The sequence below is a fragment of the Carya illinoinensis genome, chromosome 4 (assembly GCF_018687715.1).
Source record: "Carya illinoinensis cultivar Pawnee chromosome 4, C.illinoinensisPawnee_v1, whole genome shotgun sequence".
Classification (NCBI taxonomy): domain Eukaryota; kingdom Viridiplantae; phylum Streptophyta; class Magnoliopsida; order Fagales; family Juglandaceae; genus Carya; species Carya illinoinensis.
In genome coordinates, this window is record NC_056755.1 from 41,291,367 (window position 1) to 41,307,739 (window position 16,373).

A 16,373-nucleotide genomic window follows, 5' to 3' on the forward strand; every position below is an offset into this window, starting at 1 on the left:
TAAGACTAATTTCACTTTTATAAATAAAAAATTTAATTACAAATATAACTGTATAATATATATATATATATATATGAATCTAATGATTAGTTAAAAGTAAATTTTATTAAAAATAATATTAATTTAAATTTTAAATCTAAAAATTTAATATTAATATATAGATTATTACACAATTTTACTTTATCAAAACTCGTATTCTTTTTCAAAGAGATTTATTTAACCAGAGTTTCCACGCAAATATCATCTCTTTACAGGAAAAGCAGAAAATTAGAAATGCTGAGGAGAAAGCAGAGCAAAGTTGAACTTCAGCCAAAGGCTCATCCGTCCCCCACCGTATCGGCCTCTCCTCTCAATAAACAAACAGAACTAACCTATACGTCATATTCAATCCTATAAGTTGTTACTATCTCTTTCTTCTTCTTTTGAAATTTTTGGGTAATCCAATCGGCTGATTCATGGAGGTCGAGGTTAAACTGCGGATTCCAGACGCGGGGGCCCACCGCCGCGTTACCGATGTTTTGGCCCCTTTCCACGTCAAGACTCACCGCCAGGAGAACCACTTCTTCGACGGATCCGCCGGTGAGCTCTCGGCTCTCCGAGCCGTCCTCCGGCTAAGATTCTCCGACAAAGACCCCAGCTGCGTCGTCACTCTCAAAGCCAAAGCCGTCCTCGTCGACGGCATAAGCCGCGTGGAGGAGGACGAGGAGGTACTGGACCCCTCTATCGGGCGCGATTGCGCGGCCGAGCCGGCGAAGCTGAGCGCTGTGGAGTCTAGGGTTGTGAGGAGGGCGAGGGAGGAATTCGGGGTGTTGGGGTTTGTGGGGCTGGGAGGGTTTGGGAATGTGAGGCAAGTGTACGAGTGGAAGGGACTGAAATTGGAGGTGGACGAGACTGATTTTGGGTTTGGGACTGTGTATGAGATTGAGTGTGAGAGTGACAATCCCGAGGACGCCAAGAAATTACTCGAGGAGTTTCTCAAGGACCATGGGATCGACTATTCGTACTCGGAGAAGTCCAAATTCGCGATTTTTCGGTCCGGGAAGCTGCCATAGTGAGTTTTGTTTTTGGATGTTGATTTCTTGTTCGGGTGGTTGCCGATATGGTGCTTGCATTTGCGATTGATGACATTTATGTTCTTACTGATTGGATTTGTGGGTATTTATTTGTTTGCATACTGATAAGAGTATTTTTGTTGGATAAAATTTTTAGGTTGCGATTATATGTAGGATTGTTATGGTTTGACAACTCATCGGAAAAAGATAAGATTTGAATGGGGAATGAGGACAAAACCCTTTAAGTTTACACGTTGCTTGGTAACATGATTCCATTTCTGGTTCCTTCACTGCTTCCAAAATCGAGTCACTTACATTGCACTGCTGCTTCTTTTAAAATGCTGTAAGTGGACTGTATGGGTAGTACTTTCCCCAGAGCGCCTAAAGTCGTACAATGATCACTTTCGAAGCTCTGGTTTGCATTAAACCGTCGGGCATGATTATTTATCCTTGCTAGAGATGACTCATAACCATCTCTGAAATCCAGAAGTGTCTATAAAGACTTGGTGGGCTCCAACGTTCCTCCTCTGTATCAAATCTTTAAAGACTTCATGCTTAAAATGACCTCATAGTGAATAAAAAAGGCAAAGACTTGAAGGGTTTATTGTATGGTACGCTTTAGTTGGGTCAAGCTTTTATTGGTTTGGATTGAGTATAGTATGCCCAAATAAACTAATGGTGGTTTGTCTTTCCTTTTGGGTCAAAGTTTTGTTTATTTGACGTGAGTATGGTACGCCCAAGTAAAACACTAATGGTTGTTCTATCTTTACCTTTATGCAATCTTCAAGTGAATATTTTACTTCCTGTTGGAGGTTGTGATTGTGATCTTTGATGGTTGTAGTGCCTGTTTGGTTGAGTTTGAAAGCATGAAAAGTATGTACTTTCAATAGCTTCAAAGCTCTTTTGAAGAAAAAATAGCATGCTTGGTAAATTTATAAAAAATTCTTTAAGCATCCTAAAGAATCTGAAAATCCACTTAAAATTCTAAATTGAGACTTTTGTCGAAAAGCACCTCCAAGAAGACACTGAAAATAACTTTTAACGACTTTAAATGCGCACAATTTCTTCGACTAACTTGTTATTATTATTTTTTAATCTAGGACTATGTTTGGCCTGTCACCCATAATTCTTGATCTGTTTGTTTTTGGGCCTAATTCTTCAACCTTTACTTTTACATGATTTTCATTCCTCTGTTATTTATATCCTTGTGAATTGATTCTCATTTGCAGTGGTAGTTTGACTGTGATGTTTTTTCTTTAAATTGATTGTTCATCATTGTCCAAGCATTGCCAACATTCATTTTTTCCAAATATGATTTGATGCAGTGACCTATTGATAGCTTTATGTTTACATTCATGTTTAGTGACCTGGAGTCACCAGGTTCGTTTTCACAAATATGAATGTGATGAACTTCCTAGGTGAATGCTGTTCTTAGAGCTTTGTGAATGAACGCATCACACCCCTAGACTTATAATATCCTTTACGGCCTTGCAGAATTGCTTAGCTGTAGTTTCAGAGCTCACAATGTAATTCGTACTTGCTGGCCTGTGTCGGAGCTCATCAAGAGTTAGGTAGCAATAACTATCAGCGATTTCAAGTGCTTTAGTCATGGCGTTGCTTGACAAACATCATTTTTCACCTCGTATGCATTTCTCTATTGTGATCAAGGATAGGCTCTGGCTATGTAATCATCACTTACCAGACATTTTCCTTTGGCAGATAAGAATATCTAATTCATGATTCACTAGACAAGAGAGAAAATACAATGAGGAATATCCTCTACGTCAATAATGAAATCAGATATTCCTAGTGCATTTTTTGCTAGAGCATGTGCTGCTTTGTTCACATCTCTCCTAATATGCTTGATAGACCAGCTTTCAAAAGTGGCTAGTACTAACTTAGCATCTGCTAAAATCATCCCTGTTTCTTTCCACTGTTCTTCTTTTTGCTGCATTGCTTTCACTACTTAGAAAGAGTCACCTTCTAAAATAATGTGCTTAAACCCCAAGTTTTGACAGAAAACAATTGCATGTTGGGCTGCCATTGCTTCAGCTAAACAGGGGTCTGGATATAAATCTTTGTTCTATCTCAGTGTGCCAAAACTGCTCCTTCCCAATCCCTTACTATTGCTCCAATGCCAACCTTACTATTTGTTTTATACACAGCTGCATCCCAATTTACTTTGTAATAACCCTTGTGGTGGATCAGAGCTGTCCATATTTCTTGTTCCTCTAGCAATCTGCCCTCTGATCTGCTACTGATATTGCCTATCTGCTTTATATCTTGCATGAGTTGTTTGGATTGCTGTATCAGCAAGCTTGGATGAGTAAATTCTTATCTAAATATTAATCCATTCTTTCTTTTCCAAATCAACCATGAAGTTGTAGCCAGTTCTTCCATTGCTTCTCTTGGTAATAGACTAAACATGGCCTCCAATAATTCCTTGAATGCTAAATTCTGAATTTTACAATTGTGTATTATAAGTGAAAACATTCTTTCTTAAATTCATAAGTGTAACATTTCTATGGATGTTTATTTTTCAGGAATGCGATATTCTAAGTCCAGGCTATGTCAAAAGCATCATGAAATTCCTTCTGGCCTAAGGTTACCCCTCCTTTTCATCAAGTTTCTTATTCGGATAGCCCTCCAAAGGATTAGACATTGCACGACAGAATATAGAGCAAATAGAGTTCTAATAGTTTGAAAATTATATGTCTGACTCTCGACTAGTCAATTTGGAAAATAATTGTTATTGCCTTGTAATGATTTGCTTTCTATGTTTAAAACAGGAAAAAATCTATTCCCCGTCTATTTTCTCATCATTTTCTCATCATCTCATGATATGGTATTAGATGATAGGTTTAAAAGTAAAATATAATAAATAGTCACTAATCATCTAGGTACAATTTGAATTCTTTGCAGATATGTGGACAACTTTAACAATTGTCCATCTTTACATGGACAATTTTTAACAGTAGTTTTGAGACGGTTAGGTTTATTTTTTATGACGGTTTTGTCCGTCACAAAAACTACAATATGTTCATGTAGTGGCGCAACTCGTGATTTGGAGTCTTGGATTTACAAATATGATAAACAGAAAATCACAAAGAGGGGTAGAGGGAGAGAGGAAAAGATTTGAGATCATAACAAACAAAGGACTGCCAGATTAAAGAGCAAGTCTGCCAGATTATATATATATATAATCTATGTAAAATCCCATATACAATTAACAGAAAAGAGTTTTGCTACGTACAAGTAAAATCGCGTACTAATCTGCATACTAATATTGTTTTCACAGAGAGAAAAAAATTTGAGCTCATAACAAACAAATTGAAGAGCAAGTTGATCGTTTCAACCCTATATATATATATATATATATATATATATATAAGGGAAATACCAGAAAACTGCACGTTTAAAAAAACACAAAATAAGAAAGTGCTTTTTACACGTCTGGATCTATAGAAACCCTCGTGACACTCTCTGTGGCTCTAACAGTCTCCTATATACAATCTCTATATATAAATATATATATATATATATATATATAATAATCCCTAAACAGAAAATCACAAGGAGATAGAGGAAAAGATTTGAGATCATAGCAAACAAATAACTACTAGCTAGATTAATATATTTATATATATATAGTCCCAGCTTACCTACTATACGAAGCTAATTTATTAATTTGTCATCTGATACTGATCATCATCTTCAACAAATGTTTAGCTGTGTTCTTGCTCGTTATTTGCTCAGTCACAGTCATGATCCAAAACTTGCCTCGTGCTTATGCACGGGGTTTTGATGTTCTCAACCATCATGATGATCGGCCGGACCACCAACGTCCTGCAGACGAAGAAGTTGGGAAATGCATGACTGCTGTCTCGAAGATAGAGCCATGTGTGGCCGATATTATTCGGGCAATTTTATCATTTAACTTTTAATAATTTAGGCCAGACTTGTTGCGCTGCATTCAACCAGGTTTCTGAGGATTGTCATGGCCAACATACTTGTGAGGGTGATCATTTCTTGCGCCATCCATGGCTCAAGAACCATTGTTCTCAATTTGCAACAGTACCAGCTCCGCCTTCCCCGTGAAGTACATGAAGTCCTGATCCAGCATTATATATAAGTGGATTGATGATCATAAAATCTCTGAAGAATAAGATCATGATCATCAGCTCGATCGTTCTGGTTAAAATAAAATTCATGGTCGATTAGCTAGCTAGGTTTCTAGTACCGTTTAGTTCCTTAATTCTTAGTTTTAATTATGATCTTCTTTGTTTTCAACGAAGTTGTTCTTTTTGCCATTAATGCATGAGCTCGATATATAATTTAGTGATCATCATCGATATATATGAGACTACTGCATTCATGCATATATGCATGGATTCTTAGCTCTTTAATTTCCACATTATATATATTGGAGTTTTATTTTTATTATTATCATTAATATTTTTGAGTTTTTGCTATTATTATATATGATTAATGGAATTACGTACACTTCAATTAATCTATATTATATGGTCAATATATATATAAATAATATTTATAGTTGTGGAGTGAACAAGCATTGTATAATTTTTTAAATAAAATGAGTAAATACGAGACAATTATATGACGCTTATGCACTCCATATATATACACACATGATCAAAATGTCATTAAATGTCCCTAATTGGGATACGATTTAATTAACTAATTACACACTACCATCCATGGCTAATTAATATGGTAACAATATGGGTCAGATTTAAAGGTGATACTCTTCTGATCGTTCGATCATTTTATACATAAAAACTTTTCGTGTAGTTACTTTTGTGTATTTTTTATGCACTCTAGTGATGTGATTGTCTGTATCACTTTTTTTAAATATAAAATAACTGATTTGGCCAATTTAATTAATAGAATATATAATGAGTATGCAAATGTGACTATATGTAGCAGAATTATTTTCTATATATATGCCCACCCATGCATATATATGCATGTTCAAAGGAAACGAACTCGAACTCCATCGATCCATTGCAAAGCTAGGAAAGCTGAGTATTGATGATTGTACTTATTTTAACGTTGGTATATTTAGTTATATTAATTAAGAATTTAAATGGGCATCCCGGCTGATGATCATGAACTTAACGAATTGTGAAATGTAAAATGAAAAAAAGGAAGAAAAAACACATTTCAACCTTTTCAAAATGCATTTATGAAATTTTAAAAAAGGGGACAACGCTGAAATTTGTCGAAGTAACTGGTTCAACTATTGAAGTAGAAGTTCTAAATCATGGAACGAGGGAAATTAGTGAAGAAGTTTTGATTTTGGATCATTGCCTTTGTGAAAAATGTCACTCAACTACTAGAGTGGAAGTGGGTAGATGTGATGACTGTCTATGATTCTTGGTTGCAGCTATATGAAAGAAGGAATGAGGACCAGAGTGGAAGGAATTTTACTGGCAGGTTCATTTGATTTAGCCGCTCTGTGTTATGATGATGTGGGGACTCAACTTCGTGATTTTTTTTTTTTTTTAATTGTGATTTTTGCTTGCTTAGAGAAATTGAAGAACTGTATATCCTGTGCCATCTGGAACCGCTTTGTGGAGGGGGTGTGCCGGTCTGGAGGTCGTGCACCATGTGGCGGTCAGGAGGGGGTGCAAAGGTTTAGAGGGTGTGCGGCGAGTTGAGATGAAATTTGGTGTTTTCATATGAGAGAGGAGATGAACTTTGTGTCTGGAGTCTTTTGTTTTTCAATTTAATCACATGTGATGCGGCTTATGAAACTAGTGTATGGAGTGCTGAGATGTCATGCCACTATTAAAGAGAGTTGAACCCCTGAAATCGGTGCCTCCATTCCAAAGAGGAACTGCAAGTCAATTATACTAATTAAGACAGAATGATTTAGACAATAAATTAGATATCATAGAAAATAAGCCATATTACCATACATACCAGAATATTATGAATATTCTAAGTATGGTCATATATTAAGTTTGTTTAAGAGTTTTGTTACATATAAATAAAGTCGCATACTAATTTATATATTAATACTGCTTTTTTCATATTTAAAATTTAAATTAATACTGTTTTCAATAAAATATACTTTTTAACCAATCATATTGAATTGGTGTACAGATTAGTACACAATTATACTTGCAACTAAATTTTTCTTTCGTTTAAACAACTCGTGGAGCTGTAAGAAACGGTCATCTCCCTCTCATGCCGAGTATTTCTTTGATTATTTTTGTTGATTTTTCTGGATATGGTCTACAATGTATAGGACTCTATAATTAAGGAAGGAAGTCTGTTTAAACTAATGCGTGGAGACAGTAGCTTTGGATTTTAAGAGAGAGAGTGAAATCGAGGAGATTTTTAAATGAAGGCTATCATCGCCTTTAAGTCTGACCCATTTTGTTGTCAATAAATTATACGCTCATATAGGAATTTGGTTAGATATCTAATTGGAATTATATACAAATATTAACTGCTAAAGGCCGCTTGTCAAAGACGAACTGATCACTCCTAGTTTATCTCATCCTGGGACTTTGAATTTGGGATCAGTTGGACTTGGATTCAACGTTATCTGCAAGAGATATTTGCCCGATCGGAATAGTCTTTCATCATCTTCACATCTGCCAGAGTTTTTTTTACTGAACTTTCTCCTCTGGTCATCTTATAAACCAGTCTAACAACACCAAAGTATCACTCTTTCTGATTCTATTAAAAAACTAGCTAGTTTTAGATTTAGCAGCTAGCACCATGAAGAACGGTTTGGTGCCATTCGCGGCCATTGTATTGATCTTCCTGATTTCCCCACTGATAGTGATATGTAGGCCGGGCGATAACTGGGTCGGGCGATGCATCTGAGAGTATCACTCCATTCTAGGATGTGCTGCCAGGAACTTTGATCCCCAAGTCCCCCTCGATCCAGACTGTTGCAAGATTATTGACAATTTCGATCGTAAATGTGTTTCTAAATCGAGAAGTTTTGAACACCTAGAGTATTCATTTCAGTTGATTAAGAATAGATGTGGGAAGCTGCACACTTCACCAAATCCACCTTCAGTACTGCCACCAAGTCCACCTTCTCCGACATCAACCCCGCCTCTTCCTCCTTCATCAAGCACTCCACCTCTAGTACTGCCACCAAGCCCACCACCTCCTCCTCCTTCTTCTTCATCAAGCGCTCCACCTTCTCCGACTCCAATGTCCCCGCCTCCTCCTCCTTCTTCATCAAGCGCTAGCACTCCACCTCCAGTACCTTCAAGCGACCAGACACCCTGGCAATGCTTGCAAGTTTATCCACCGGAACTGTTGCCGATGCCGAATGCCACTGGTCTCCGGGGAACATGGAGAGGCTGTGGAAAGGATAACGCTGCCGAGGTTCCACCCGTAAAGATTGGGACTTCCCAAATAATAGTACTAGTTGTACAGTGACACGTTATATAGGCATTTATTGTGACACGGGAAAGCCTTTGGACACCGTCGATGAGTTTTGTTGTATGCTTTATAAAACCCGCATGCTGTTCCCGCCGAAAAGTGTACGACTGTCAAGCCACTTATTGACCCTCTAGGACAACATTCTCCACCACCAAGCCCGCCTCCTCCGCAGATACTGTTGCGTATTGATCCTCCCGAACCGTTGCCGGTGCCTGATGCTGGTGGTCTTTGGGGACAATGGGTAGGCTATGGGGAGGACAACGCTGCCGAGAAATCAGTCGAAAAATGTTGGGATAATGACAAGGATAAAAGCAGGACTTGTTGCAGTCTCAGACGTCACATAGGCATATCTTGTGAGACGGGTAAACCTTTCGATACACTTCATGAGTATTGTTGTTTGATCCATAATGATTATCGTCCTCGACTCCTCATGGAATCCCCGGGAAGTGTATGGACGTCAAGCCATATGTGATTCATTGATGAGGGATTAATATCAATCCTTGGATTAAGTCTATTATTTATTTTTAATTTATTTTTATGTCTTTTCCATCAATTTCTTAGAAAATTAGGCAAGTATTAATTGATGAGATTTAGATTTTAGTACAGTCGAGTCATTTAGGTTTTATGGTAATGTCTTTTTAATTAAGTTGTTAGAGGTTTATTAATATCCTTAATTATTTGTTGTCAATACGGATGTAATTTGAGTATTTATAACACATTATTGGATTCTTTGTCTTTTAATTTTCCTCGTAATTGCTATTTATTTTTTCTTTTATTAATTCTCATATATATATGATTAATTAACCCATGCATGCATGCGCGAAGTTTTTATCACACAATATATAAACAAATAAGTTTTGTTACATACAGTCACTTTTATATATTTTTTGTACATTCCACTGATGTGATTAATCAAAAAAATTATTTTATATTAAAAAAATATGAGTCAGTCAATCACATTAGCAAAGTGCATAAAAAATATATAAAAATAACTGCATATAAAACTTTATAAACAAATTGTCGTTTAGAATTTGCGCTATATTAAAAAAATATGAGTCAGTCAATCACATTAACAAAGTGCATAAAGAAATATATAAAAATAACTGCATATAAAACTTTATAAACAAATTGTCGTTTAGAATTTGCGCGCCTCAGACATTGTACATACAGTGCCAACTCCATGATCTGCACATTTATATCCATCAATTTTGACTTTTTTTTTTTTTTTGAATTGAATAAAAAGCAATCTCATTCTTAAATTATGGATTATATTTTTTTTGAAATTAATACATTGCATAATAACTTTTGGACCCTCTTCAATCCACACAATCTCTTGTTGATCACAAGATAAAACTGACTTTGATGATTGATTAGCCGCTTGATCAATCAACTTGCCATCGACTTCATTTACCAATTTTTTTTTTTTTTTTTTTGAAATTCAAACTGATTTGTATTAATCAACCTGAAACACTCCCATATTTGTCCTACAACAAAGCATTGCAGATTACAGAAGGTCCCCCTTCAATCCAGACTTTTTCCTCACCTATAACCAAAGTATGTTTAGCTAACAAATGAGCAAAGTTATTGCCATCTTGAGGAACAAAGTTCATTGTCTAGTCCTCCCTCTCTTTGATGACCCGCTTGATGTCTTCTATAATGTGCCCCATCCAAAATTGATCTTCAGCTTCCTTGCTAATCGCATTGATGACAGCAGCTGCATCCCCTTCAAAACTAACTCTTGAAAAAGACAGCTCGCTACAAATCTCCAAAGCTTTCCACAATGCCATGCTCTCAGCAAGTGCATGGTTGTCCACACGTTCCTTCACATCATAGACAAAAACCAACACCTCACTTGCCTCATCTCTAATATAGATTCCTACTCCCATTCTCTTAGCTTGCACATCAAGGCCTGCATCCCAGTTGACCTTTACCACTCCAGAGCTAGGTCTTTACCATTTTTTCTTTAATCCTTCAGGAGCACTAGAAACTATCCTACTAGTAGTGTTCAATTGTGCATATTTGTAATCTTTCAACCCCACACTAGCCATCTGAATTAAAGTCTTTGGGCTGTAGAACTTATTGTTAAAGAGGAAACTGTTTCTTCTTAGCCAAATCCTGCACATTATAGTAGCAATCCATTCCAACTCATTTTTTAATTTGGTCATTAGCTTAGCCCATAAATCCAAGAAATCACCCTCACTTGTCACTCATTTATGAACAGGACTAATAGATTCAGCCTAAACATCTGCTATAGAAGGATAACTCCAAAGAATATGCATCACAGACTCCTCCCTCCTTTCACATATTGGACATATGGGACAATTCCTCACATTCTTCTTGAATAGATTGCTATTAGTAGGAAGAATATCATTTGCAGATTTCCATAGGAATAGCTTAACCACTGCAGGTACCTCCAGATCCCATATATGCTTCCACACAGTAGCACTTTGATCACTTCTTGAAGCTTCCCCTTTTCTTCTTCTCTTACAATTAGCATCAATGTGATATGCACTCCTGACAGTAAATATACCTTCTTTTGTGTGGCCCCAAATTTGTTTATCAACAGCCCCCAATCTACTTAAAGGAATTCGAAGAATAGTATCTACTTTCTCAACTGAAAACATATCTCTAATGAGGATCTCATTCCATGTCTTGGTATGCGAATCAATCAATTTATGCACCCTCTCCTCCTCCCAAAGCATCTTCACAGGTGATTGCACACACTTGGAAGTAGGAGTAGACAGCCACTTCTCCCCCCAGATCTTGATATCTTCCCCATTACTCACACTCCACTGTAGACCTTCTTTCAATAAGTCCCTAGCTGATAACACGCTACTATAGATAAATGAGGGATTTACTAATTAATGAATATATACTATATAATAACCTTTGGTATGTAATTAACATTAAGATAAATTAATATTCTTTTCTAGAAATTATATTAATTTTATGAATAAGATGACATGCGGTAGTACTTGAGATAAGCAATACGTAGTACTTGAGCGATTATTATTTTTTTCTTCACAAAAAAAGAACTAATTAATACATATTTTTTTTCTTGTTTTGCTTCTATATATCAACCTTAGTACTGTTATGCCTATGTATAATCATAAGTCACTAATTAAAAAAAAATGAGAAATGATATTTGAAGTCATGGAGTTCGTAAGTATCACGCAATCCATTTTTGAAAAAAAAAAATGAATAAATACAAGACTTACATGAAAAAAGAAATTTAATTTTTTAATAGCAAACCTTATTCCTTTTCAAAAAGAATGCACAGCATTTATGCATTCCATGATTCTATCTAACATTGCTCTCAAAAGAGTTCATCTTAAAATTGGTCAATCTATTTTTCTCTAAACAGTAGCCCTCCAATAGGTAAGTTCCATGTAAGCTCCTCACTTTATCTATCATGTGCATCACTACATGAGATAACGCACGTTGACCCTCTCCATTCTCTCCTACGGAACCTAAACGACAAACCCTCATCCACGTAAGTGCAAGATTTTCAATTGAAGCTCTTTTCGGTTACTATGAAAATGCGGGAAAATCTTGAGAAAAACTAGAAATCTCAAATAGGTTGCAGAAGAATCAACAAAGTGGCTAGTGTTGGATTTTTTGGACATTAAGATGAACAAGAATTATACTCTTCTTTCTTTTTCTCAGGTTTTTCGGAAGCCAAACAGAGAGGGTCATCAGGTCAGAAATGGCGTTCCCAATTCAAATGTCATCAAAAAACAGATCCTAGTAAAAGCTTCACAGATAAATAGAGGAATTTTGACACACAAGGATTATCTTCTTTGGCCTACGAATTCCTTTTTCATTCTAAACTTTTGGAGAGCTACCATGATTCGTGGGACTCATGTAGGCGCAACCAACCCACTCTTGTCCTTCACTCTTAGAAGTTGATGAATTTGAGGAATCCCATGTTTATTATTAGTCAAAGCCTAAAAGGAGTTATGGGAACAACTTTTACTTTTGAAAATGGTGAGGCCAACCCAACTTGGCAGATCTCGTTAGTGCCTTTGAGATTTGAATGAGCAGCTTTGTTTGTATGACTTTAAGGACCTATGGTGGCTGACGGAATTGGCGGCTAATGGCACTAGGGCATTCGACGGATCTGAAATTTGTGAGGGGCATTCGAGTTTTCGACTGATGCACAAAGTTTCTGAAGAAGAGATCTAGTTTTGGCAGGGGGCGTTTGACTGGGGCGCTCAAGAATGTGATGATCCTCATGTGAATTGTGTGGAATTGTTGACATGGTAGATTACAATTGGTGGTTGGTAATCGCTTAAAAATAGCTGGACCACTCAAGAACTTCCCAAAGAAATGCTTGAGATGCCAAGAGCACGTGCCCGTGCCGTGTTGCCCACCAGAGGAGCTAACTTCGATCACCTCTCCATGGCCTTTTGTGCAGTGGGGATTGGACTTGATCAGTCCGTTCCCAATGGCTAGAGGATAGACAAAGTTTGTGGTTGTAGCAGTCGACTACGTCACAAAATGGGTCGAAGCAGAGGCCCTGGCAACCATCACCACCTAAGCCATCACGAAGTTCTTGTGGAGGTCAATAGTCTGCCGATTCAGTATTCCCCAAAGCTTCATATCAGACAATAGGAGACAACTTGATTGCTCAAACTACTGGGAGTGGTGCATAGAGATGGGGATCAAGGTCAAGTACTCTTTTCTGGGACATCCATAAGCCAACGGTCAGGTTGAGGCAACCAATAAAACTCTATTGTTCACCTTAAAGAAAAGGTTCGGGGCCTATAAATGAGGATAGGTTAAAGAACTTTCAAGAGTATTATGGGCATACAGGACGACCATTAGGACCCCCACTGGAGAGATGCGGTGATTCCCGTGGAGGTAGGGATGCCTACATATCGGGTTTAGCATTTTGACCCAAATGTCAACAACAAAAGATTGAAAGAAGCTTGGATCTCCTAGAAGAAAGATGGGAAGAAGCCACAATGTAGACTATGAGCAATAAAAGGAAAGTAGAGAAGTACTTCAATAAGTGAGTTAGGCCACGCTCCTTCAAAACAAGAGATTTGGTGCTAAAATAAACCAGAGTGACCACCTAGGAAGTTGAGGCATGATGGGAAGGCCTATATGTGGTAACGACAAGCAATAGAACTAGTTCCTACTGCATCAAAGACAATCAAGGCTATGAACCCGCCCATCCGTGGAATGTCAAATACTTGAAGAGGTACTTCACCTAGGAATCATGAATGTTATCCAGGAATGAATCCGTGTACTTGTAAATGTATCTAGTGAACTTATAAATAAAGATGTTTGGATGTTTGCCTCAAACTCTCCATTGTCAAAATTAGAAACCAGCAAAGTCGAGTCTTTAGACTCGCCGTAGGGTCAAAATTGGGCCCAAAGCATCCTGTGCTCTACCTAGACGACCACTCGAATAAATCCCCAGACTTGTTGAGCCTCGTGTCTAGCAAAGTTAAGTCCCTAGACTTGCTGTGGGGTTAAGTCCGAGCCTAGAGCATCCTAAGCTCTACCCAGACGAGCGCTCTGATACAAGTCCTTAGACTTGCTGAGCCTTGTGTTCAACAAAATTGAGTCTCTAGACTTACCATGGGGTTAAGGTCGGTCCCAGAGCATCCCAAACTCTACCCACATGGCCACTCGAATATAAGTTCCTAAACTTGTATAATCTTGTGAGTACCAAAGTTAAGTCCCTAGACTTATCATGGGGTCAAGGTCGAGCCTAGAGCATTTTGAGTTCTACCCAGACGACCACTCGAATACAACTCTCTAGACTTGGCGAGTCTCGTGTCTAGCAAAGTCAAGTCCCTAAACTCACCGTGGGGTTAAGGCTGGGCCCATAGCATTCGAGCTTTACCTAGACGATCACTCGGATATAGTCTCTAGACTTTCCGAGTCTCTTGTTCAGTAAAGTAGAGTTCCTAGACTCACCACAGGATTAAGACTAGGGCCTAAGCATCCTGAGTTCTGCCCACATAGCCACTCGGATACAAGTCTATAGACTTGCCAAGCCTCGTGTTTAGCAAAGTCGAGTCTCTAGAATTGCCATGGGGTCAAGGTCGGGCCCAAAGCATCCCAATCTCTACCTAGACATCCACTCGTATATAAGTCCCTAACTATCTTATAACTACTCTATAATGAATTGAGAATATTTTTATAAAATTAAAATTTATTTTTAATCAATTGGCATATTTGTATTACTTGATTGTAAGATGGGTTGTAAAATAGTTTAGGTTTCTTATGGCTTGAAAATAAAATAACTCTATGTCAAACGAGAAATACTATTCTTAAGTCTGTGTGTAAAGTACACATAATCAAATACTTACATGGCATAATTTGATCCGTACTCTACACACTGACTTAAGAATAGAACAACTAATGTCAAGAAGGTCTTGTACTTCTTCACTAGTTCTTGAAGACCCAAGTGATATGTGTATGATTCAAATCCAACATGGTTCTTGAACATCAAGCAAATGATTAACTTCTTTCCCATTTTTCATCGGCACTTCTTCTTCCTTTAGCATCACTCATCCTTCTTCTACTCAACGTTTGCCTTCAGCCAACATGCACCTCTTTAGTCCGTCCTGTCCTCCCTCCACTTTGTTGCTCTCAATTTTGTTCTGTGTCTTCACATGATTCTCTACTTTTTGTTCTGGCAAATCACTTGCGGATAACATCTATATATAATCTAGAGGCAACCCAATTACTGAACATTTATCTTTGGATGCTTTGATCTTCTGATCATAGTACTAATTAACATCTCTTAGAGCCAAATCCAGTCTCTTTAAAGCCTCATGACACCTTACCCTCTCGTAGCGAGTTGCTTAATACTGACGTTAATTTAATATTCCTAACTTATCATAGGATGCAACGTACTAAAAAATAAATAGTTACACAAGAAATTTTAATGTCATGCTATATTATCCTATACAATGTAAACACTTTAAGAAAATGTTAAATTTACTTTTAAATTTTTTTACAAAAAACATAATTTTCCACGTGTCTGATATTGATAGGTTGGAGATCATAAAATTTGAAATTCAAAATTTAATTTTTTTTTTTAAAAAACTAACATAATGAGTCTTATAAATAAAATTGTAAGTAAAAGTCTAAATACATATAGCACTACTGAACACTTTCTCCGCACAGACTTGTAAATAGGATTTTAAATTTTAAAATTCATCTAGTTATTTTTCTAGTTAAATTGAAGAACGCTTATATCATACATATACAACACTCTTCACAACACTTTTCACAATACATTATGTAAAATGAGAATATTTTTGTAAAGTGGTATTACTTTTATATGATATTTTACAATAATATCCTTCATTTTAAAATATGATTGTAAAATATGCTGTGAAAAATATTGTGTGTTTATTATTTTTCATTAAAGGACTGCTGTAGCTATAAAGAAATTATATAAAAGCAATCCCACAAACTGACGTAGTATCATCTAATCGGTTAAATCTATTTTACAATAAAAAATAATTTACAATATAATGAATCACATAAAATTACATTAATTTATGAAATTACTTTTGTGTAATTCATCTAGATAGTAAATAGTTAGTAAAATAGTAATAATTCTATCATTTTCCATTCATCTATAGCTAAAGTATTTTTCTTTGAGTAATAATACACTACCAACTCATTTATAACTTATAAATTAAATATAATAATAATTTTTTATTATATTTAAACACATCAAATCACAATAAAGTTGGGCTTTGCTACATACAGTCGCCACACGCAGTCGGCGTGCAGTCGGCTGTACGGAATGAATAAAAAAAAATTATAAAATTTTTTTTTTATATTCAAGGGGACCTACATGAATTATAAAAAGTTATAAAAAGAATTTTTTTTTTCATGTAGGTCCCGTATTAA

The 16,373-nt window shown here is 36.6% G+C and overlaps 1 protein-coding gene across 5 annotated transcripts; it reads left to right on the plus strand.

Moving 5' to 3' along the window:
- Positions 1–233: 233 nt before the first annotated feature.
- On the plus strand, positions 234–3,874 carry LOC122308441 (triphosphate tunnel metalloenzyme 3-like). 5 transcript variants are annotated; one of them, XR_006242046.1, is made up of 3 exons: positions 234–1,051; positions 2,547–2,623; positions 3,596–3,874. XR_006242046.1 is itself a non-coding variant. In XM_043121766.1 (2 exons), coding segments are annotated over exons 1-2 (597 nt in total). In that variant the 5' UTR covers positions 235–455; the 3' UTR covers positions 3,597–3,874. The 5 variants fall into 5 exon arrangements, 1 of the variants encoding a protein (XP_042977700.1); XR_006242047.1 differs by having other exon boundaries at positions 2,547–2,618; XR_006242048.1 differs by lacking the exon at positions 234–1,051 and adding an exon at positions 1,058–2,470.
- The last annotated feature ends 12,499 nt before the right edge of the window (positions 3,875–16,373 follow it).

Bases quoted from the DNA above. Each gene is read 5' to 3' on its own strand.
- LOC122308441 (XM_043121766.1), top strand. From the start codon at position 456: ATGGAGGTCGAGGTTAAACTGCGGATTCCAGACGCGGGGGCCCACCGC.